Here is a 26,031-nt window from a genome sequence, read left to right as displayed (position 1 = left end):
ATAGCTTGGTGGTTGAAAGCATTCCATTCATACCATTTCTAGTCTTGTTTGAATTATATAAAGTTTCTGAGCTTGTTTTGTCATTTGAAAAATAAGGAAAAATAATTGTATCTATCTCTTAAGAGGTGAGATATGTATATATATCTTGTATATATAAAATGATTAGCACATAGTGGTACTCAATGAATTATAATTATTATTTTTAAAAATTAGGATTATGTTCCCAGAGAACAAAGAGTATGTGGGTCTCATTCACCATAGTATGGCCAACTTGGAGCCAGAAGTCAATATTTGTTGATTTGTTTTTAAGTAGTACTGAAGATACCATTACTTCATATTTCTCGGTTTTAAATTAAACTACCCATACTTGTCAAGAGTAGCCATACAGCCATAGGAATTTTCACTGCTCATGTGCCCATTTTACCACTCATCACGGCTCCTAAATGTACCAGCTATGAAATTTGAAGCATTTGTTTGATATCTTATTCAGTCTTACGTAGTAAGAGTGAATCATCTTACTTTAAGATCCATTAAAAAAAAAGTGAATCATCCCTTTAAGATCCATTTCACAATGCTAGCTAAAGTGTCCTCTAAAGTGCTGGCAGATGTCATTAATGTGTCTTCTCTCCAGGGGATGGTTTAAATCAGTCTAAGTCCCAGAAGGATAATATGATTTCAGTATCTTTTGATACAAGGATCCCAATCCTAAGAAGGATAGGGTTTTCAAGACTGATGGTCACATCTGATGAAATAAAACAAACTCCAGTAATCTAAAGTTACTGTGAAATAGCTAATTATATTAACTACAAAGGCCTATTTTTATTTTTATGATTTTCAATTCTAATAACATAGAATTTATTTTTCAATGAAGGTTGCCTATTTCTACTTTCTCAGAAAATGTTTTTCATTCCTTGTGATAATTCATCTCCTTGAGATAATACCTGATTAGTATTGAATGCCCATGGATTAAAAATGCTTTACTTCACTGAAGTTATTGTACTGTGCCAATAAAAGCTCACATTTCCTCAGTGACACATGGAACCTAATTATTTTCTTCTTGCTTCAGAGAGTCCCAGTTCGGCTTTCCTGCTACTCCTACTCAGTGCTTCCGTGTCTCCACCTTACATAACCTGCTACCTGACTACTCTGAGGGTGAATTCTAGTTACTTTTGCAATATGTGCAATTATGACAGTATGTTACTAAATATATTAACTCTGAGATTCTGAAATTCTCATCTGAATCTGCTTCTACTACAGAGTTCCAGGAATAGCATGTAACACAGTTTTAAAAACACTATCCCTAATGACCCTGTTTCATTCTTTTCTTGTCAGTCACCCAAAACACAGCTGCTAGTCAAGAAAAGACTTTGGGCATTTTTTAGAATAAGTCTGCAGAATTCACTGCAGATTTCCCCATTACAGGAAATTGGAATCAGCTGCTACCAAGAAAGTCTCAATAAATGATTTTTAGCTATTATTACCCTCTTTAAAAGTGCGAGGTTACTTTAGTCTTCCTAGTAAACAGATATAAAGACTGGAGTTCAAAATATCTCATGGCAGATAAATATTTTAATACAGTTTAGGCTGACAGCTTGTCTGCCTAAAAGCCTTCACTGGCTCCTCATTTTCTACTAAAGAAGTTCAGCCACTTTGCCAGTTCTTTACGACTCTTTACAATGCGGGTCTAACTTTCCAACTGCAGTTGCACAGCACTCTACGAATCCTATGCTCTTTCTTCAGTGGGACCTCTCAGGCTAGAACTCCTGAGTCACAGAATGGTGAAGGACAACAAAGATTCTCTCTTGACCAAACTCTACCCAGGTTCTTCCGAGTCCTCTCCCCTACTAAGCCTCAACCTTGGCCTATAAAGACTTGAACAAAACAGTAGCATAGTTTCTAACAGCTCAAGGCCACACCCCTGGGATGATTCTCAATGCCCTGAAAGTGCCTGCCTGAGAAAACGCAAGGCTGCCAAAAGATTTGCCACTTGTTCCAGCCAACACCCCTGTCTCCCAGCCTCTGGGGGAGGGTAGGAGGCTAACTTCGATAAGCACCAGTTAGCAAACCCAGATGGGCTTCCCATGGACCAACCCCCCTCTTCCTGCTTTTTGAGCCCCTGCTTGTGCCCTCCCTGTTCCTACACTCTGCCTCTAAAACAGCCAGTGACGCCTGTACAAATCAAAATTGACTCTCGTTCAGTCTGGACTCTTCCCCACTGCACTCACTTATTGCTAATTAAAATCTGTCCTTACAACTTTAACTAGTATCTGGCTTTGTTTATTTTTGACAAAGGCTCCCCCATAGGGTTGCCCAACCAGTATCTGATGTGGGATGAGCAGGAAGTAAATCTTTGTTGTGTTAAATCATACAGTTTCTTGGTTTCCTTGTTACCTCAGCAAAACTATCTTACTACAGTTAATAAAGATGCTGCCTCCTACGAGAAGCCCTTTCCTAATCCACCTGTCAGTGAACCAGGCTTAAACTTTTCTAAGAGCCAGAGCCAATGACAGGGTCAGGCTCAAGCCTCCCATTCATAAAGGATCTCAAATTTAGACTTTTTGTGATAACGCAAATGAAGTAATCTACTCTTGTGTTGGTGTCTGTGGTTGAAAGCAGTGGCATGTTAAATGTATACATCCTTTAGGGGCTGAATTTTGTCCCTCAAAATTTATATGTTGAAACCCTAACTCCAAATATCTCAGAGTATGACTGTATTTGGAGACAGGGCCTTTCAAAAAGTGAGTTAGTTAAAATAAGGCCATTAGTGAGAGCCCTAATCCAATATGACTGGTGTCTTTATAAGAAGAGAAAATTTAGACACACATAGAAACACTAGGGGTGTAGGTACACAGAGGAAAGACTGTGTGAGGACACAGTAAGAAGATACTCATCTGCAAGAAGCCCTGAGAGCCCTCAGAAGAAAACAAACCTGCTGACACCTTGATCTTGGATTTATAGTTTCCAGAACTGTGAGAAAATTAATTTTTACTGTTTAGGCCACCATTCTGTGGTATTTTATTTATGGCAGTCCTAGCAAATTAATACGTCTTAAATATTATACAATTTCACTGAGTTTTGGCATGTCTTTATTTTTTAACATGATCTATAACTATATCTCTATCTCTCTCTCTCTATCTATATAGATAGAAAGATATAGATATACACTAGGCATTTTTCAACCTCTGAGACACTCTGATTATAGCATTTGACTTTTTCATAGTTGTTTATAGGTTTGGCCATCTCATTATAGGTTTTTTGAGGTTGGAGATCGTGCTTATTCATGACTACATCTCTTAAAGTGGCTAGTAAATTGTGCAAGTGAGGCAAAGAGTAAGCCCTTGTCAAATAAACAGCCAGCTGAAACCTCTGCCATCATCTAACCCATGAAGCCAGGCTTATCCTTAGGGCCGTCAGGCATAGGAGTGTGTAGGTCATTGCCCTACAATCCCTACATTTGTCGTATCACTACCGTGATTCAAACTCTCCAAATATTCACTGTTTCTTAAATTGTTCAAAAGATTAAGTATAAACTTCTCAACCTGGGAAGCAGAGCTCTTCAAGATCTGGACCCATCCTCACTCTCCTAACATTCCCCACTACTTCTCCCAGAACAGATTTTCTTTTTCCTTTTCTTTTCCTTTTTGCTTCTTTTTTGCCAGAGGATTGTTTCTCCCTGCTCTTCACGTCACGCTCAGCTTTTACTTTCCCTTTGTTCCTGCTGTTCCCGTGGCTTAAAATACTTTTCTAACTTCACCTTTTTAGGCTGAATGAGCGCTGTTTTCCCAGGGAAACTGTATTTCAGCTCTCATTAGTTTTCCTTCCGCTCAACTTACTGTGCACTCTACTGTGCTTGAGATTGAATTGTGTCCCTCCTCATGCCATCTTCCAATTAGTTCATGCCATGTGGTCTTATTATATATATATATATATATATATATATATATATATTTTTTTTTTTTTTTTAAGATTTGAAGGGCAGAGACAGCATTTTTTATTTCTTATATTTACCCAGAAACTTTTGCAAAGTAGTAAAGTAGTTTGCAAGCCTTCTTAGACAATAAGAGGAGGAAGAGGTCTTCAGAGGAATCTGGTTGCTCAAAATCAACTTGCCAACTAAGAAAACTAAACTCATAAAAATCAAGTGACTTTGCGACCTTGATTGTGACCACCTAGAGGGGTGGGATAGGGAGGGTGGGAGGGAGAAGCAAGAGGGAGAGGATATGGGGATATATGTATACGTATAGCTAATTTACTTTGTTATACAGCAGAAACTAACATAACATTGTAAAGCAATTATACTCCAATAAAGATGTTAAAAAAAAAAATCAAGGGAACTGCTCAGACTCACACTACAGTTATTGGCTGATTTGAAGTTAGAACTCAGTTTTCATTACTCCAAGTTCAAATACTTTTTATCGTACTCCTGATTAAAAAAAAATACTTGTGATTTGAATATGAAATTCCAAGATCTATTTTTAGCTACAAAGCTGAAATAGAAATTAATTTGGCCACCTATGGTAGTCTCATCAATTACAAATGACTGAGTCATTCATGTGAATAATAAATAGGTTTTTTAAGATGATAAATCCATACTTAGGAAACAGGAAGGGTAAAAAGAGAGTCAGATGACAAACCTGAAACAGCCTATTTTTACTGGAATTAGAAAATTAAATTGGGGTAGTAGTCAGACAAGACTAATGTTACAAAACAACAGCATTTTTCAAATTCTGTGCAGGAAAATAACAACATGCCATAGTCCCAGTGAAGAAAGGATTCATTCCATTTAACCTACCTTTGCAAATCTTCTCATTAAGTGAGATAATGCTTCAGGATTGGGGCATTCCAGTTTCTTAATAATCTCAAAGCTCTGATTAAGCTGAGCAAAGACATCAACCACAGAGGAAGAAAACAGCGCGTGATCAGATGTCTGCTGGAACTGAGGGGAGAGAAGGTGAAACCATCCTCATAAGCATACTTTAGAGGGACTGTGGAAGGAATCTTCATTATTTCACAAAAACAGCTCAATCTCCTATATCATGTACTTTCATTTCCCAGTAATAAAATGCTTGCTCATTTTAAAATCATCCATCTCCTTTTCTGGAAAGTGTAGTAAAACTAATATCATGGGGCAGGTTGCTATTAATTGGTTTCTCCATTACTGAATTGAGGGACTGGTTCTTTCAATTTCTCATTCCCCACAGGCATTAGGATGGTTTAGCAAGCCGATTGTGGCTCAAGACATTTGATTTGCTCCAGAGGGATTGGGAGGGTGTCTGTTCCTAATCCTGGAATCCTGGAAAGGTTCCAGAACAACAGGGGAGCTTTGTATAAGCCCACTGAACTTGTAGATTCAGACCAATTCAAGGAGTAAAGAATCTTGGGGCAAAAGCGTGATTGATTTTTTTTTAAAAGCGATTCCCTAGGGTTCTTATCAGCATTTAAAATTGTGTTTTAATTATATTTTGGTAATGAGAGGATTAAAATTAAACTTAATTAATAGCAATAAGCCTAACAATTTCCGTTAGCTTAAAAGTGAGCAGTGTAAATGCATCTTGACAATAAGCAACCTGAAAGTCATTTAAACTCACTCCATCTTTTTTGTCTCTTCCCAGGGCTCCATGAAGGAACTCCATTGACACGTCTTCATTTTCATCTAGCCACTGCATGACAAAAGGTTCAAACCACCTGAAAAAAAATCAATAGTATTGCATACCATAAACGATGTCATTTGCACATGATTAACAGTGAATACTGCTCTTTTCTTATCTGAGAGTAATTCAGGACCAAAAATCTCTTTTCATTCTCTTTTTCTAGTTCTGCTACCTTGAAGACCTTTAGTTTCACTTCTCAAACATATCCTCTTCCCAAAATTCCTTGGCAGTCCAGTGGTTAGGAGTCCAAGTGAGCTCCCACTACATGGGGTACAGGTTCATGGGTTCAATCCCTGATCGGGGAACTAAGGTCCTGCATGCTGTGCAGTGTACCATATACATGTGTGTGTGTGTATGTATGTATGTATGTGTATATATATATATATATATATATATATATATATATATATATATAATATATATCCCCTTCTCTTTTACCTTCAATCTCTACCTTTCTCTTGGCCCTTCCAATGCTGCCTCAAATATGCTTAGTTCCCAATTCCCACTCTACAATTCCCTTTACAATTCAAAATCCTGTAAAATGTAGATCTTGTGTGCTATGTCCCCCACTGTGCCATTCTCTCATTTCTTAGGGCTTTACCATCTGGCTTTCATCTACACCGACTCACCTCCTGTAACTGATCCTGGGTGCTCACCTTTAACTTTTAGTGATCTGCAATCCACCAGTAGGTGGGTTTTGTGAATGGTCTAAGTTTCAAAGTTCTTTTTTCCGTATGAATGTACACTTGTCTAGCACCATTTATTTAGAAGGTCATCCTTTCCCCCACTGCTTTGAGTTGGCATCTTTCATGCAAATCAGGTAACGGCAATGTGTGGATTTGTCTCTGGACTATTTTGTTTCATTGGTCTATTTGTCATACACAGCACCATACAATTAATAATTAACTTTTGAATAAGTCTTGATGACTGATAGTGCAGTTCTCCAACTTTTTTACTTCCTCTTCAAGATCGCTATGGCTAGTCTTAGCCCTTTGCATTTCTATGTATTACATATTTTTGGATGAACTTGTCAATCTGCACAAAAATAGCTGCGGGACTCCTTATGGGATTGCTTTGAATCTGTATGTCAATGTGGGGAGAACTACCTCCTTTACAAGAATGCATCTTTTTAGGAATATTGTATATTTTTATTTAGTTCATCTTAAGTAATCCTCTCAGTAATATTTTATAGTTGCCTGAATAGAGGGCACGCACATCTTTCATCACATGTGTTTATCACAGTTTTAATGCCATTCAAACGGTATTGTTTATATGTAATTTTCTAACTGTGGCTATCACACAGAAATACAATGAACTTACTACATTCACTTTTTAGATTCTATTAGTTTTCCTATACTTTCTTTTGAATTCTCTAGGTGTATAAATATGTCATATACACATATGGATAGCATCATTATATGCTTTTACAACCATTATACTTTTCTCTTTCTTGTCTTATTGTACTGTCTAGGACTTCTAGCACAATGTTAAATAAAAATGATGTTATCAGCTATCGGTCTCGTTCTTTTTTTAAAAATTTATTTTACTGAAGTATAGTTGATTTACAATGTTGTGTTAATTTCTACTGTATAGCAAAGTGATTCAGTTATACATATATATAATCAGTCATTCTTGATCTCAGGGGAAGTTTTCAAAATTTTATCCATGAGAAGGTTTGTACAGTTTTTTTCGAAGGGTGGGTCTTTTATTAGATTAAGAGAGTTCCCTTCTATTCCTAACTTGATAAGAGATTTTTATAACAAATTGATGTTCTATTTTATCTAATTATTGTTATATATTTAGTGTAATGATTGTAGCGATTTTCTCCTTCATAATTTAAATGTGGTGATTTACATTCATTGCTTTTAAAATGTTTAACTAATCTCATATTCCAGGAATAAATTCCCCATGGTCATGTGATATTACTGTTTTTATAGACCACTGAATTCTATTGGCTAATATTTCATTTATTTTTTTAAACTATGGTCAGAGAGAAATTGGCCTGTAATTATTCTTACTTGTCAGGTTCTCAATAGGTTTTAGTAGTGAGGATATGCTGACCTCAAAAAGGATTTGAGAAGTATTCCTGCCTTCTCTGGAACAGTTTGTGTAACATTGCTGATATTCTTTCTTAAACAGTTGGAAGAATTCCATTTGGAGCCATCTGGGCCTGGAGTTTTAATTGTGACATGATTTTTATTTAAGGATTCAAATTTTAAAATAGTTATAGACCCGCTCAGATTTTATCTTTTTTCCTACGCTAGCTTGATAAGTTTTCTTTTTAAAGGAATTTGTACATTTTGTCTAACTTTTAAATGTGCTACCATAAATACTCTCTTAATAATTTTTTATCTTTGTAGCATCTTTAGTGACATCTTTTCCTGATAATGGTAATTTGTGACATATCTTTTTTCACTGGCCTTACTAAGGTTTTTTTGATTTTTATAGTCTTCTCAAAAGCACACTTGGCTTTTTAATTTCTCCTTAAATTTTCTACTTTATTTTTATTCCAGGTCATGTTGATTATTTTTTCTACTTTCTCTTGACTTGACTGGCTTTTAACCATTTCTTCTGATAACTTATATTACTGATTTCATAGCCTTTTTTCCTTTCTCTTTATAGAACTAGAGCTATAAATCTTCCTCTGTTTACTGTTTTAGCTGTAATCCACAAGTTTTGACATGCCATATTTTATCACTTAGTTAAAAATATCATGTAATCTACACTGTGATTTGTTTTTTGACTTATGAATGATCTAGAGTATCTGCTTAATTTCCCTATCTGGTGACTTTCTAGTTATCTTCTTGGAGTAGATTTTTGGCTTAATTCCACAGTGGTCCAAGAACATACAGTATATGCTTCAATCTTTTAAAATTCATCATACTTGCTATCAGATAGTCTATTTTGGTAAATGCACCATGTACATCTGATAACAATGTGTATTTTCTCATTGGTGGTTATAATTGTAGATAGGTAGTGTGTGTGTGTGTGTGTGTGTATGTGTGTAAATAATATCTACGAAAATTTGTGGAAACTCTGGGTGACCAGAAATAGATGGACAGATATCATGTTGTTGAAATGTCTTTTTTCTTAATAACGTTTTTTGTCTGATTCTTCAATCAGTTTCTGAAAGATGTATAATTTCCAAATAGAATTGTAGATTTGATTTTTCATTTTACTTCTGACAATTTTTGCTTTATATATTTTGCTGACATGTCATTTGATACATACAAATTTAGAAATGAAATATATTTTTAAATTTTATTTTTGAAATATTTTAATTGAAGTATAGTTGATTTACAATGCTGTGTTAGTTCCTGGTGTATAGCAAAGTGAGTCAGTTATGTATGTTATGGTTTCATGTATATATATATATATATATATATATATATATATATATATATATATATATATATATATTCTATTTCATATTCTTTCCCATTATGGTTTGTTACAGGGTACTGAATATAGTTCCCTGTGCTACACAGTAGGACCTTGTTGTTTATCTATTTTATACATAGTAGTTTGTATCTACTAATCTCAGACTCCTAATTTATCCCTCCCTCCCCCTTCCCCTTTGGTAACCATAAGTTTGCTTTGTGTCTATGAGTGTTTGTTTTGTAAATAAGTTCATTTGTATCATATTTTAGATTCTACATATAAGTGACATCATATGATATTTTTCTTTCTCTGTCTGACTTCACTTAGTATGATAACCTCTAGGTCCATCCATGTTGCTGCAAATGGCAATATTTCATTCTTTTTATGGCTGAGTAGTATTCCACTGTATATATGTACCACATTTTCTTTATCCATTCATCTATCAATGGACATTTAGGCTTCTTCTATGACTTGCCTATTGTAAATAGTGTTGCTATGAACTTTGGGGTACATATATCTTTTCAAGTTAGAGTTTTCTCCGGATATATGCCCAGGAGTGGGATTGCTGGATCATATGGCAACTCTATTTTTAGCTTTATAAGGAACTCCCATATTGTTTTCCATAGTGGCTGCACCAATTTACATTCCCACCAACAGTGAAGGAGGGTTCCCTTTTCTCCACACCCTCTCCAGCATTTGTTATTTATAGAATTTTTGATGGTGGCCATTCTGACCAGTGTGAGGTGGTACCTCTTTGTCATTTTGGTTTGCATTTCTCTAATAATTAGCAATGTTGAGCATTTTTTCATGTGCCTGTTGGCCATCTGTATGTCTTCTTTGGGGAATTGTCTATTTAGGTCTTCTGCCTATTTATTTTTGAAGTTTGAACAAAAAGAAAAATGATATTTATTTATTTGTTCTGCCCATTTTTTGATTGGGTGGTTTGGTTTTTTTTACTGAGTTGTATGAACTGTTTTTATATTTTGGAATTTAACCCCTTGTTGGTCACATCATTTGCAAATATTTTCTTCCATCCCATAGGTTGTCTTTACATTTTGTTTATGGCTTCATTTGCTGTGCAAAAGCTTGTAAGTTTGAGTAGGTCCCATTTGTTTACTTTTGCTTTTATTTCTATTGCCTTGGGAGACCGACCTAAGAAAATGTTGCTATGATTTATGTCAGAGAATATTTTGCCTATGTTCTCCTCTAGGAGTGTTATGGTGTCATGTTTTATATTTAAGTCTTTAAGTCATTTTGAGTTTATTTTTGTGTATGGTGTGAGGGAGTGTTCTAACTTCATTGATTTACATGTAGCTGTCCAGCTTTCCCAACATCACTTCCTGAAGAGACTGTCTTTTCTCCATTGTATATATTCTTGCCTCCTTTGTCAAAGATTAATTGAGCGTAGATGTGTGGGTTTATTTCTGGACTCTCTATTCTGTTCCATTGATCCACATGTCTGTTTTTGTGCCAATACCATGATGTTTTGATTGCTGTAGATTTGTAGTATTGTCCGAAGTCTAGGAGGGTTATGCCTCCAGCTTTGTTCTTTTTCCTCAGGATTGCTTTGGCAATTCACGGGTCCTTCATGGTTCCATGTAAATTTTAGGGTAATAATTAGTTTTGTGAAAAATGTCATGGGTAATTTGATAGAGATCAAATTAAATCTGTAGGTTGCTTTGGGTAGTATGGCCATTTAACAATATTAATTCTTCCAATCCAAGAGCATGGGATATCTTTCCATTAGATATCTTTCCCATCTTTTTGTCGAATTGCTCCTTTAATCATCATGAAAAATTTCTCTCTCTCAAAGTATTTATCTTAAAATCTATTTTGTCTAATATTAGGATAGCTGTGTAATTTTCCTTTCAATTATTTTTTTCATCTTTTCACTTAACATTTCTAGACTCATGTTTTAGATGAATAAACTGTAAGCAAGATATTTTGGGTTTTGCTATTTTATCTAGTAGGACAATACTTGTTGGCTAGAGTATTAATATATTTGCATTTAATGATTACACTTAATTTTCTGATACATTAAATTTTAAATCTATCATCTTGCTTCCCCCACCCTCAATTTTCTACTTGCTCTTCCCTCTTTTCACTCTCGTTTCTTGATTTTTACATAATTTTGTTTTATCCTCCTCCCCTTCCCCATTATCTTATTGATGCATAGTATTATATTATACCTTAAGGGGTTACACTATAAATTATAATACACATCCACGACATAGTCAAAGCTTTTTAAAATGAGTATTTTACACTTTTCAAACAAGTCAAGGATCTTGTATTTACTCAGTGTATCACTCTTCTACCTTTTCATGCTATTGCTGTCTTCTATTTTAAATTTATTTGTTTATTTATTATTTATTTTTGGCTGCATTGGGTGTTCATTGCTGTGCGCGGGCTTTCTCTAGTGGTGGTGAGTGGGGGCTACTCTTCATTGTGGTGCATGGGCTTCTCATTGCGGTGGCTTCTCTTGTTACAGAGCACAGGCTCTAGGCGCACAGGCTTCAGTAGTGGCTCATGGGCTCTAGAGCAGAGGCTCAGTATTTGTGGCGCACGGGCTTAGGTGCTCCGCAGCATACAGGATCTTCCCAGACCAGGGATTGAACCTGTGTCGCCTGTATTGGCAGGCAGATTCTTAACCACTGCATCACCAGGGAAGTCCTAATCCTATGTATATTTTATTCTACAGATTTTTAAAATTTTATATAGTTAATGTGTTTATTTATTTATTTTTTAATTTTTATTTTTTTAATGTGTTTTAAATGTACTCATTTGTTCACCTTCTTTAATGATTTTAATTCTTTACTATATTACTGTATTTTTATCTTGAGTCATTTTCCTTGTCTGAAGGCTTAGAGTATATTTTTGGTGAGAGTCTGCTGGAAATAAGTTCTCTCAACTTCTCAGTTATATAAATGTTTTTATTTTCCTTTATTTTTGAAGGCTATGTTTGACACTTGTAGAATTCTAAATTGTTGTTTTCTTTCAGCACTTAAAAGGTATCATTGAATTGTATTCAGGTTTCAGTCACTTCTACTGAATAATCAGCCAACTGTTTTACTGCAGCTCTTTTGAAGGTAAAGTGTCTTCCCTTTCTTGACCCAGTACATTTAAAGATTTCTTCTTCTTTTTGATTTTAAGCAGTTTTCTATGATGTACCTACAGGTAGTTTTCCTTGCATTTACCCTTCTTAGGATTTATAGAAATTCTTGAACTGTGGCTTCATGTTTTTCATCAGTTTTGCAAAATCCACATCTAGTGACTCTTCACACACTGCTCTAGTACTGTTTCTCTCTTCTCCTTTTCTGGAACTCAGGTCTTTGTACATTAGACCTTTTTATAATTTGTCCCATATATCTCTGTTCTATTTTTTCTATATTTTGTATTTTTTGTTTCTATGTTTTTATATGAATATATTCTTCAAAAATATGTTCCAGTTATTTTAAACCCTCTTCTGCTATGTATATTCTGCCATTAGGTCCATCTATCACATTCCTAATTTCATCCTATTTCAGTTCTACAATGTCCATTTTATTCTTCTTATAGGTTCCATTTTTCTGTTGAAATTCTCCCATAAGTTGAAGTACACATCAAACTCTATGTCTGATAAGACTAATATCTCTTTTTCTCTTGGATTCTAGTCATTTGGTCCTGTTGCCTGGCAGTCTTTAATCTTTTGTTAAATATTGTGCATTGTCTATGAAAAATTATGGAACATTTGGCTGATCATTTCCTCCAAAGTGGATCTGAATTTCTTCTTGTAGACAGAATGTAGGGAGCTCACCACAATCTAGGAAAGACTGGGTTTTAGACTGGGCTACTTCCAGTTTGCCCTTATTTTTAGGACAGAGTCCTTCAGGGATCTCACCTGAAAACCTGGGATGTTTATAATGTGTCTTCTTTCTTAGGAAGCCTTGCTTTCTAATTTTTATCTCCCCAGCATTGTGAGACTGCTGAAGTCTCTGCTTGGTTTTTAATCTCTTAGTGCCTGCTTTCTACTTGTTTATTTCTGCCTTTCTCTCCACACATGGGCAGATTAAGAATCAGAGAATACCTCAAGGAGAAACTGCATGCAACATGCTATACTTACTTCTCTGTAGTTCCCTTTATTCTAGGATGTTGGTCCCACAAGACAAAGCAGCCTTCAGAGTCTTGAACACCAATGTTTGTTTCTCTAGCCCAGGGAGATCACTATAAACTCGGGGTTACCGTTTTCTATTTGACCACCATGACTTATATGGCAAATTGGTAAATGCGTGTAGATGGAGAGGACTGGAGAGAACCTGCAGCAAATACAGGGTTCACCTCAATGCAATTCTTTTCTCAGGGACCATAGCTTCTCAATCCCTGGTTGCCTCAATTGCTGTCTGATACTGTTTAATTTTATTTTGCTTTTATAGTTGGTCTTCAGTGAGCATGTTAGTCTGATTTAAGTTAGTGTAGTTTAGTTAGTCTACACAGAGCCAGAAGCAGAATTCTCTTGGCAAATAGCTCCCTTTTTCATTTCCCTATTCCCAGTCAATGATACTACCAACACTTAGGCACATGTACTCCATGTTTAACTCTTCCTTCTTTCTTTTATCCTCATGTGTCTTTAGTTGACAAATTCTGTAAATTCTATCTTTGAAATTTCTCTCCCATACATCTCCATCCTTTACATTTTTACTACAATCACTCTAGTATGTGTATAAAATTTTTACTTCTCCCAGTATACAATTCTATCTTATAAGCTTCTATGAGAAAAGTTAAATAAATGGGCAGTTCTAATCTCATCACTACGTTACTCACTAACTTCTAAATCCCTTCCCTACCTCCCTCCATTCTCTACCTTTTCCAACCCCCACAATGCCTAATGAAAGTGGTAAAAGCTTCACAGTATTTATATAATCTAGTTCAAAACCACATTTCCTACATTACTTTCTACTAATTTTGTAAAGATACCCTGTACTCCACTGAAATGAAACTATTTCCCATGGACCATAGCCCATGTATTCCTTCCTCCATAATTATGCTCATAACTTTCCTTTCGTTTTCTTGCCATAGCCAGAACAACATTTCAAAGTCTGTATCAAATGCTACCCCATCCATAAATACTGTGTAGAGTCATTGAAACGGGGTAATATCTCTCTTCTGTGAGACCCCATTGCACTTTGCTCATATTACTTGAATTAGTAATTATCTCAATTTGCCTTGCTTTAGCAGGATTTTTGTTCTTACACTATCTCCTTGAGTATAAGCTCCTTTCAAGGTGAGGCCTTTATTTTATTCACTATTGTCCTACAATACTTGGCATAGTGCCTAGAATTTGGAAGCCCTCCCTCAACAGAATAAAACAGAATTCTGACAAATATAAAATGCAGAGTATTACAAATCTGTGTGATTACAGTTGTATCTGATAGATTCATGTTTCTGAAAATGTTACCTGTTTAATAATGACTTCTATTTTAGAAATATAAATATCTAAGACATTTTTAGGTTTGAAATAAAGAGTAATTTAGATTATATAGATCAATACACAAGCACCCCTCATTTTCCCAACAAAATTTGAGTTCAAGCACTTTTACAAGAAATAATTTCATCATGTGAGCCATTGTGTATTATGTATTATGTATTTCTTTCTCTTTGAGTTGAATATCCAAGTAAGTCATACTTGAAAAATGCAACACAATTCAATTAAATATGGTTCCCAAAAGTATGCAAATCATTTAATGTTAATTTTATGACAGAAATGTCAGCATTCAAATGAAGATTATGTGAAGAGATTTTACGGCTGCATAATTCAGGTTTAATTTTACAGGACTATGAATTGAGAATAAACTTGGAGGTGAAAATCACTACTTACAAGGAATATTCAGGAACGGCATCCTTGAAGGCAGGAAGTTCTCGCACATATTCATTATAAAACCATTTCACTTTGAAATGCAAATTCATATAATCTGTGCTCTTGCATAACCGCTGCTTTTCATGTTCTGTAACGGATAAAGTCAAATATTTAATAAAGTTTGGTTTGCCAACAATGCTGTGTTCCAATCTACTTTTATTATTCGTATTTCAAAAAGGAAAAAAATAACATATCTGAGGTTAAAGCAAATTGAATTGCTAAAGACAGACCTGAAAGTTTACAAAATGCAAAAATCATCTGTTAGGTCCTATGTAGAATAGCTCAGGCAGTAATGAGAAATGACTGAAATGCTCTAATATGCCTTCCTGAAAAAGGTGAGAATTCTGGTGAGTTAAAGAGTGATAATGTATCACCATTTTTCTATATATCTGCAAGCTTTCACATTTTGACTACTTTTAGCATGATGCAAAGTGCCAGAAAGAATGAAAACTTGTAAGCATGAATAAAACATGAATCAAACTAGGAGGCATAATCCCTGATTAATACTGGAGATATGAATGAGTAGACTGCATTTTTGGCCTGGATATTTAATACTTAGAGAATTAAGGAGAAGAAATATATTTAACTTCTAAGCCAGCTGATTTCTTCTTCACCTTTTAAGTTCAGCAAAAATTATTTTGTACACTGTGACTTTTTGACATTTATTTAGCAAGATTTTCTTTTTCTTAAATTTTTATTGGAGTATAGTTGATTTACAATGTTGTGTTAGCTTCAGGTGTACAGCAAAATGAATCAGATATATATATATATATATATATATATATATATATATATATATATATATATATATATATATCTCCACTCTTTTAGATTCTTTTCCCATATAGCAGGATTTTCTAATATGTGACTTTTTCTCTCTCTCTTGCTCAAAAAGTATAGCTTAAAACTGTTACTTTGATCTGAACATATAGTACTGGGGAATAGAGACAAAAATAATGTTACTGAACACATTTATCTCTGCTCAATATTAATATGTTGGCCAATTCTGGCTCTAAGTATAGACACAACCAAACCCCAAATATCCCTAACTATATGTAGGTTGAAAGTGTCCTCTGAGAAGTTCTGGTTGAGGTCTGTGAATCTCCTTCAAGCTAAGGGCTTTAATTTATAATAGGAATGCCCTTTACTTAATATTCCAGGCTGAAAACACTAACTGAAGCAATTAGATTGTTATAAGGTAACTGAGGTCATCCCTGCTTTTCAAAACCTGACTATAAAGAGACTTAAATCCCAATAATAAACACAAGAGGTAACACAACCCCAAATCGAACATTTTCAAATTATCTAAGCAATGATTAATTCAAGACAATTTGTAGGACCAAGAAAGAGGCAGAGACAGAGAGAAAACACATCTATACACAGAAACAAGAGTAATATACTAGTACCTATAGACCAGACACCCAGACAAAATTATGAACTAGGTGACTGGCAGCCGCTGTGCAAGGATGGGCCTGGCAACCAACCGGACTGGGAGCCAGCCATGCCTACCAGACTGCCCCCAGTAGTCTACCCTCCACAACAGAAAGATCCACACACATAGGGGCACCCCTAGAGCATACAGCTCTGGTGACCAGTGGGGAGTGGGCTGCTGAGACCCATAGGACATCTCCTACAAAAGGCCACTTCTCCAAGGTCAGGAAACATAATCAACCTACCAGATACATAGAAATAAAAACAGCAAATTAGACAAAATGAGGTGACAGAGAAAGATGGTCCAAACAAAGGAACAAGATAAAACCCCGGAAAAAGAATTAAGTGAAATGGAGATAGGCAGTCTATCTGAGAAAGAGTTCAAGGTAATGATTGTAAAGATGATCAAAGAACTCAAGAGAAGAATGGAAGAACAGAGTTATTAGTATGTAAATATTATCATTATTACTATGATTTATGTCATAGAATGTTCTACCTATGTTTTCTTCTAGTTTTATGCTTTCCAGTCTTACATTTAGGTCTTTAATCCAGAAGTTAAAATAGTTTAACAGAGATGAAGAATACAATAACTAAATGAAAAATACACTGCTAGGACCCGATAGTAGGTTAAATGATACAGAGGAACGGATCAGTGAGTTGGAAGATAGAGCAGTGGAAATCACCAAAGCTGAACAGATAAAAGAAAAAAAGAAAAAAAAAGAAATGAGGAAAGTTTAATAAATCTCTGGAATAACATCAAATATTCTAACACTCACATTACAGAGGTCCCAGAAGGAGAAGAGAGAGAAAGGGGCAGAGAACATATGTGAAGATATAATAGCTGAAAACTTCCCTAACCTAGAAAATGAAGCAGACCTCAAAGTGCAGGAAACACAGAGAGTCCCAAACAGTATCTACCCAAAGAGGACCACCCCAAGACACATTGTAATTAAAATGGCAAAAATTGAATATAAGAGAGGATATTAAAAGCAGCAAGGGAAAAGAAACCAGGGAACTCCCATAAGGCTATCAGCTGACTTTTAAGCAGAAACTAAAGTGATGACAGAGAAAAAACTACAACCAAGGATACTCTATCAGGCAAGGCTTTCATTTAGATTTGATGGAGAAGTCAAAAGTTTAACAGGCAAGCAAAAGCTAAAAGAGTTCAGCACCACCAAACCAGCTGTACAAGAAATGTTAAAGGAACTTCTATAAGTGAAAAAGAAAAGGCCACAACAAAAAACATGAAAATTACAGAAAGAAAAATCTCCTCGGTAAAGGCAAGTATCCAGTAAAGGTAGTAAATCAACCATGTACAAAGCTAGTAGGAAGGTTAAAAAACAAAAGTAGTAAAATCATCTATATCCACAATAATCAGTAAAGGGAAAACTAGACAGCTACATGTAAAAGAATGAAATTAGAACATTTTCTCACACTATATATAAAAATAAACTCAAAATGGATTAAAGACCTAAATGTAAGACTGGAAAGCATAAAACTAGAAGAAAACATAGGTAGAACATTCTATGACATAAATCATAGTAATAATTTTTTTGGATCTGTCTTGCAGCCAAAGGAAACAAAAGCAAAAATTTAAAAATGAGACCTGATTAAACTTAAAAGCTTTTGCACAGCAAAGGAAACCATCAACAAAAATGCTAAAACCTACTGAATGGGAGAAAATATTTGCAAATTGTATGACTGATAAGGGGTTAATATCCAAAATATATAAACAACTCATACAACTCAACATCAAAAAACCCCCAAACAATTTGATTTAAAAAATTGGGCAGAAGACGTGAATAGACAGTTTTCCAAAGAAGACAGACATGGCAACAGGCACAGGAAAAGATGCTCAACATCATTAATCATAAGATAAATGCAAATCAAAACCACGATGATGTATCACCTCACACCTGTCAAAAGGGCTATGTTCAAAAAGGTCATAAATAACGAATGTTGTCAAGGATGTGGAGTAAAGGGAAACCTAGTACATTGTTTGTGGTAATGTAAATTGGTGGAGCTACTGTGGAAACAGAATGGAGTTTCCTCAAAAAACTACAAATCAAACTACCATATGATCCAGCAATTCCACTCCTGGGTATACATTCAAAGAAAATGAAAACAGTAATTTGAAAAGATACATGCAGACCAGTGTTCACAACAGCATTATTTACAATTGCCAAGATATGCCAACAACCTAAGTGCTCATCAACAGACGAATGGATAATAAAGATGTGGTGTATACACACACACACACACACACACACACACATACACAGTGGAATATTACTCAGCCATAAAAAGAATGAAATTTTGTCATTTGCAAGAACACGGACCTGGAACATATTACGCTTAGGGAAATAAGTCTGAAGGAGAAAGACAAATACCATATGTTATCACTTATAGGTGAAATTTAAACAATAAAACAAATGAATGAATACAACAAAGAAGCAACAGACTCACAGGAAGAGCAAACTAGTGGTTAAGATGGTGAGATGGAAGGTGGAGGGGCAAGATAGGGGTAGGGGATTAAGAAGTACAAACTACTATATATAAAATTAATAAGCCACAGGATGTATTATATAGCACAGGGAATATAGCCAATATTTTATAAAAACTATAAATGGAATATAATCTATACAAATTTTGAATCACTATGTTGTACACCTGAGACTAATATAATACTGTAAATCAACTATATCTCAATTTAAAAAAAAGAGTGCATATAAACTGAGATTGGATAGAAAACATGTAACCTCAGAGAAGAAAAAAAAGGCTGAAAAGAAATTTTTAAAAGTTCAAAGATATGCTTAAATATTTTAAAACAGGAAAAAATTAAAGACAACAGACATCATGTGGCTTTGGAAATGTATTATTTGGTGCCACTGTAAATAGAACACAAAATATGTGAAATATTTTATTATAATGGCATAATTAGTCATTTTGCTGAAATAAAGGTGAAAATATACATTTCTGAAAGAAAAATATAATTTATGACTTATTTGTATCTTCACTGGAAAACACAAACATTGCCTCTTAGGACACCAAAATATGCATATTGATAATTCAATTGCTATCTTTGATATTTTGCCAACTTTCAGCATATTAAAAAATAACTGGTCCAAATTTTTTTATTGTATCAATATAAAAGTAAGTTTATTTTTTTTCTTTTTTAAAAAAATTTTTTTAATTTTATTTTTGGCTGCGTTGGGTCTTCATTGCTGCATGCAGGCTTTCTCTAGTTGTGGCGAGTGGGGGCTACTCTTCATTGTGGTGCGCGGGCTTCTCATTGCAGTGGCTTCTCTTGTTGCAGGGCACGGCCTCTAGGCATGCAGACTCAGTAGTTGTGGCTCTCGGGTTCTAGAATGCAGGTTCAGTAGTTGTGGTGCACAGGCTTAGCTGCTCCGCGGCATGTGGGATCTTCCCAGAACAGGGCTCGAACCCATGTCCCCTACATTGGCAGGAGGATTCTTAACCACTGCACCACCAGGGAAGGCCAAAAGTAAGTTGACTTTTTGAGGTAAGACGATAGAACACATTTCATTTAAAAGTTTATTAGCTTGATTTAGAAATGATAAATATTTAGGTCTATGCTATGTGGACCTCCATTTATGCTCTTGTCTTTGCAAGTGTTAGAGGTGAGAGCCTGGAAATGTATTACCTCTTCTAAGAGTTTTTGCACATTATCAGAATCCTGAGGGAAGGGTAACCCAGTTCCATCTAATAACAAAAATGTTTACTGAGTGTGTAGCTTGTGCCAGGTCACATGGGAGGCCCTAGAGAGATAAAGATGAAGGACCCATATGCACAGAGCTTAGGGAAGAAGGGTGACATGTAACAGGGAATTTAATATAGTATGGCAAGTGCCGTGATTTGATATGTACAGGAGGATGTGGTCTCTTGGAGGAGATGAATTTAGCCCAATTTTACGTTTTAGGTGAACAATTAAATACAGAAATTATTTGCTGTTAGTGGTTCAGTGCACAAAGAGGAATTTGAGCCAGATGATACGTATTATATAAAACAAAACTTCATATAAGAAATGCTATTTAATATAGATGTGTCTCCTTTGCAAAATTTTATAACTATGGTTCCAATTAAGGTTTTGGGTTTTTTCCTCTTTCTACTCATGTTCTGGTAGCAAGTTTGGGTGAACCCTATGTTGTGTCATAAAAGGAAAAGGTTTGCCAATCTCTGCCCCTTACAATGAAGTCGCCTCTGTACTTTGGAGAGTAGGTAAAAGCAGCTGTGGGCAGTCCCCAGTCAGATTTCTAGACAAGACCTGCAGTTTATTTGCTTAACCATTTACACTTCACTTCTCCATAAATGCAGCAGTCTTGCCTTCTTCCCTATTTGGGCACTCTGCTCAGAGCTTACAGCCCTCCCCAAACCCACTCTCCTGGACTCTGCAAGGTCTCTGCCCTCCTACATTCCCCTCATTCCTGCTGTTCCCACATTTCCAGGAAAGGAACACTTCTATTTGTCTAATGTTCTGTAGCCACACTGTAGGTAGGCCCCCCAACTCTTCTTCCCCACCTACCACGTCCCTCCTACTGAGGATAAACACAAGAAAGGAGAAAAGAAGGAGACCAATTATCTTTTAAAAAGATGAAATCTTGTTTTGCTCTAGTCTGGAGACCATCTTTTCTAGTTCCTAAGAATGTATGTGATATGATAACTCAAATTATCAGGGTTTTAGTACCCCCCTCTCCTAAAAAACAAACAAAAAACAAACCTTATAAGAATTACTAATAGTTTTCTCCTTAAAGAATTGCTTTCGAGGGGAAGACCTTCAAGATGGCGGAAGAGTAAGATGTGGAGATCACCTTCCTCCTGACAAATACATCAGAAATACATCTACATGTGGAACAACTCCTACAGAACACCTACTGAATGCTGGCCAAAGACGTCAGACTTCCCAAAAGGCAATGAAACTCCCCATGAACCTGGGTAGGGCAAAAGAAAAAAGAAAAAACAGAGACAAAAGAATACGGACAGGACCTGTATCTCTGGGAGGGAGCTGTGAAGGAGGAAAGGTTTCCAAACACTAGGAAGCCCCTTTGCGGGCGGAGACTGCGGGTGGCAGAGGGCGGGAAGCTTCGGAGCCATGGAGGAGAGTGCAGCCACAGGGGTGCGGAGGGCAAAGCGGAGAGACTCCCACACAGAGGATCGGTGCCGACCAGCACTCACCAGCCTGAGAGGCTTCTCTGCTCACCCACCTGGGCGGGTGGGGGCTGGGAGCTGAGGCTCAGGCTTCTTTGGAGGTCAGATCCCAGGGAGAGGACTGGGGTTGGCTGCGTGAACACAGCCTGAAGGGGGCTAGTGCGCCACAGCTAGCCGGGAGGGAATCCGGGAAAACGTCTGGACCTGCCTAAGAGGCAAGAGGCCATTGTTTCAGGGTGCACGAGGAGGGGGGATTCAGGGCACCCCCTAAACGAGCTCCAGAGACAGGTGTGAGTGGCAGCTATCAGCACAGACACCAGAGACGGGCATGAGACACTAAGGCTGCTGCTGCAGCCACCAAGAAGCCTGTGTGCAAGCACAGGTCACTCTCCACACCGCCCCTCCCAGGAGCCTGTGCAGCCTGCCACTGCCAGGGTCCCGTGATCCAAGGAAAACTTCCCCGGGGGGAACAGACAGCGTGCCTCAGGCGGTTGCAACTTCACACCAGCCTCTGTCGTGGCAGTCTCTCTCCGCATTCCATACCTCTCCCTCCCCCCGGCACTCCCCCACTACCCTGGCCTGAGTGAGCCAGCGCCCCCTAATCAGCTGCTACTTCAAATCTGTCCTGTCTGAGCAAAGCACAGATGCCCTCAGGCAACCTACACCCAGAGGTGGGGCCAAATCCAAAACAGAACCCCAGGAACAGTGCAAACAAAGAAGAGAAAGGGAAATTTCTCCCAGCAGCCTCAGGCACAGTGGATTAAATCTCCAAAATCAACTTGATATACCCTGCATCTTGGAATACCTGAATACACAACTAATCATCCCAAAATTGAGGTGGTGGACTTTGGAAGCAATGATATGTATATATATTTTCTTTTTCTCTTTTTGTGAGTGTGTATATGTATGCTTCTTTCTGTGATTTTGTCTGTATAGCTTTGCTTTTACCATTTGGCTTAGGGTTCTGTCGGTTTTTTTTTTTTTTTTTTACTATAGTTTTTAGCACTTGTTATCATTGGTGGATTTGTTTTGTGGTTTGGTTGCTCTCTTCTGTCTTTCTTCCTTTTTTTTCTGTTTTTATTACTTTTTAATTTTTAATAATTATTTTTTATTTTAATAAATTTACTTTATTTTATTTTATTTTATTTTTTTCTTTCTTTTTTTCTCCCCTTTCATCTGAGCCGTGTGGCTGACAGGGTCTTGGAGCTCAGGCTGGGTGTCAGGACATGTGCCTCTGAGGTGGGAGAGGCAAGTTCAGGACACTGATCCACTAGAGACCTCCTGGCTCCATGTAATATCAAATGGTAAAAGCTCTCCCAGAGATCTCCATCTCAACGCTAAGACCCAGCTCCACTCAACGACCAGCAAGCTACAGTGTGGACACCATATGCAAAACAACTAGCAAGACAGGAACACAACCCCACCCATTAGCAGAGAGGCTGCCTAAAATCATAATAAGGTCACAGACACCCCAAGACAGACCACCGGACACAGACCTGCCCACCAGAAAGACAAGATCCAGCCTCATTCACCAGAACACAGGCACCAGTCCTCTCCATCAGGAAGCCTACACAACCCACTGAAACAACCTTAGATACTGGGGGCAGACACCAAAAAGAATGGGAACTACGTACCTGCAGCCTGTGAAAAGGAGACCCCAAACACAGTAAGTTAAGCAAAATGAGAAGACAGAGAAACACACAGCAGATGAAGGAGCAAGGTAAAAACCCACCAGACCAAACAAATGAAGATGAAATAGGCAGTCTGTCTGAAAAAGAATTCAGAGCAATGATAGTAAACATGATCCAAATCTTGGAAATAGAATGGAGGAAATTCAAAAAACGTTTAACAAGAACTTAGGAGAACTAAAGAGCAAACAAAAAAAGATAAACAACACAATAAATGAAATGAAAAATTCTCTAGAAGGAATCAATAGCAGAATAACAGGCAGAAGAGCAGATAAGTGACCTGAAAGACAGAAGAGAGGAAATAACTACTGCAGAGCAGAATAAAGAAAAAAGAATGAAAAGAGTTGAGGACAGGCTTAAAGACTTCCGGGACAACGTTAAACGCAGGAACATCAGAATTATAGGGGTCCCAGAGGAAGAAGAGAGAAAGGAAGGGACTGAGAAAATATTTGAAGAGATTATAGTTGAAAACTTCCCTAATATGGGAAAGGAAATAGTCAATCAAGTCCAGGAAGTGCAGAGAGTCCCATAAAGGATAAATCCAAGGAGAAACACACCAAGACACATATTAAACAAACTATCAAAAATTAAGTAGAAAGAAAAAATATTAAAAGCAGCAAGGGAAAAACAACAAACAACATACAAGAGAATCTCCATAAGGTTAACAGCTGATCTTTCAGCAGAAACTCTGCAAGGCAGAAGGGAGTGGCAGGACATATTTAAAGTGATGAAAGGGAAAAACCTACAACCAAGATTACTCTACCCAGCAAGGATCTCATTCAGATTTGATGGAGAAATTAGAACCTTTACAGACAAGCAAATGCTAAGACAATTCAGCACCACCAAACCAGCTATACAACAAATGCTAAAGGAACTTCTCTAGGCAGGAAATACAAGAGAAGGAAATGACCTACAATAACAAACCCAAAACAATTAAGGAAATAGAAATAGGAACATACATATTGATAATTACCTTAAATGTAAATGGATTAAATGCTAAAACCCAAAGACATAGACTGGCTGAATGGATACAAAAACAAGACCCATATATATGCAGTCTAAAGACACACACTTCAGACCTAGGGACACATACAGACTGAAAGTGAGGGGGTGGAAAAAGATATTCTATGCAAATGGAAATCAAAAGAAAGCTGGACTAGCAATTCTCATATCAGACAAAATAGACTTTAAAATAAAGACTATTACAAGAGACAAAGAAGGACACTACATAATGATCAAGGGAGCAATCCAAGAAGAAGACATAACAATTGTAAATATTTATGCACACCACATAGGAGCACCTCAATACATAAGGCAAACGCTAACAGCCATAAAAGGGGAAATTGACATAACAGAATCACAGTAGGGGATTTTAACATCCCACTTTCACCAATGGACAGATAATGCAAAATGAAAATAAAAAAGGAAACACAAGCTTTAAATGATACATTAAACAAGATGGACTTAATTGATATTTATAAGACATTCCATCCAAAAACAACAGAGTATGGGCTTCCCTGGTGGCGCAGTGGTTAAGAATCCGCCTGCCAATGCAGGGGACATGGGTGCGAGCCCTGGTCCAGGAAGATCCAACATGCCATAGAGCAACTAAGCCTGTGCACCACAACTACTGAAGCCTGCGTACTTAAAGTCTGTGCTCTGCAATAAGAGAAGCCACCAAAATGAGAAGCCTGCACATCGCAATGAAGAGTAGCCCCCACTAGCCGCAACAAAAGAAAGCCTGTGCGCAGCAATGAAGACCCAACACAGCCAAAAACAAAAACAAAAACAAAAACAAAAAACAAACAAAACAACAGAACACACTTACTTCTCAAGTGCTCATGGAACATTCTCCAGGACAGAACATATCTTGGGTCACAAATCAAGCCTTGGTAAATTTAAGAAAACTGAAATCGTATCAAGTATCTTTTCTGGCCACAATGCTATGAGACTAGATATCAATTACAGGAAAAAATCTGTAAAAAATACAAACACATGGAGGCTAAACAATACACTACTGAATAACAAAGAGATCACTGAAGAAATGAAAGAGGAAGTCAAAAAATACCTAGAAACAAACGACAATGAAAATACGAAGACTGAAAGCCTATGGGATGTAGCAAAAGCAGTTCTAAGAGAGAAGTTTATAGCAATACAATCCTACCTCAAGAAACAAGAAACATCTCAAATAAACAACCTAATCTTACACCTAAAGCAAGCAGAGAAAGAAGAACAGAAAAACCACAAAGTTAGCAGAAGGAAAGAAATTACAAAGATCAGAGAAGAAATAAATGAGAAAGAAATAAAGGAAACAATAGCAAAGATCAATAAAACTAAAAGCTGGTTCTTTGAGATGGTAAACCATTAGCCAGACTCATCAAGAAAAAAATGGAGACGACTCAAATCAATAGAACTAGAAATGAAATAGGAGAGGTAACAACTGACACTTCAGAAATACAAAGGATCATGAGAGATTACTACAAGCAACTATATGCCAATAAAATGGACAACCTGGAAAAAATGGACAAATTCTTAGAAAAGCACAACCTTCTGAGACTGAACCAGGAAGAAATAGAAAATTTAAACAGGCCAATCACAAGCACTGAAATTGAGACTGTTATTAAAAATCTTCCAACAAACAAAAGCCCAGGACCAGATGGCTTCACAGGCGAATTCTATCAAACATTTAGAGAACAGCTAACACGTATCCTTCTCAAACTCTTCTAAAATATAGCAGATGGAGGAACACTCCCAAACTCATTCTATGAGGCCACCATCACCCTAATACCAAAACCAGAAAAATATGTCACACAGAAAGAAAACT

General features: G+C 36.6%; 1 protein-coding gene and 1 long non-coding RNA gene across 3 annotated transcripts in view; one reads left to right on the top strand and one right to left on the bottom strand.

Moving 5' to 3' along the window:
• The window catches only part of LOC309626858, a 57,969-nt gene extending 51,944 nt beyond the window's left edge, over positions 1–6,025 (top strand). For both annotated transcript variants that reach the window (XR_014243449.1, XR_014243450.1), the window contains one exon: positions 5,613–6,025. This is a non-coding gene — a long non-coding RNA (uncharacterized lncRNA). The remainder of the gene's footprint in view (positions 1–5,612) is intronic.
• Positions 1–26,031, bottom strand: part of UNC13C (unc-13 homolog C) — a 632,162-nt gene that overhangs the window by 110,796 nt on the left and 495,335 nt on the right. Inside the window, exons 19-21 of the mRNA XM_082388208.1 lie at positions 14,884–15,010; positions 5,589–5,685; positions 4,793–4,936 (exon numbers count right to left, since the gene is read on the bottom strand). Of these exons, the coding sequence (XP_082244334.1) occupies positions 4,793–4,936; positions 5,589–5,685; positions 14,884–15,010 (368 nt within the window). The remainder of the gene's footprint in view (positions 1–4,792; positions 4,937–5,588; positions 5,686–14,883; positions 15,011–26,031) is intronic.

This window comes from Balaenoptera borealis (assembly GCF_965194805.1).
Source record: "Balaenoptera borealis genome assembly, chromosome: 3".
Lineage (NCBI taxonomy): Eukaryota > Metazoa > Chordata > Mammalia > Artiodactyla > Balaenopteridae > Balaenoptera > Balaenoptera borealis.
This window is presented reverse-complemented; position numbering and strand designations above follow the sequence as displayed.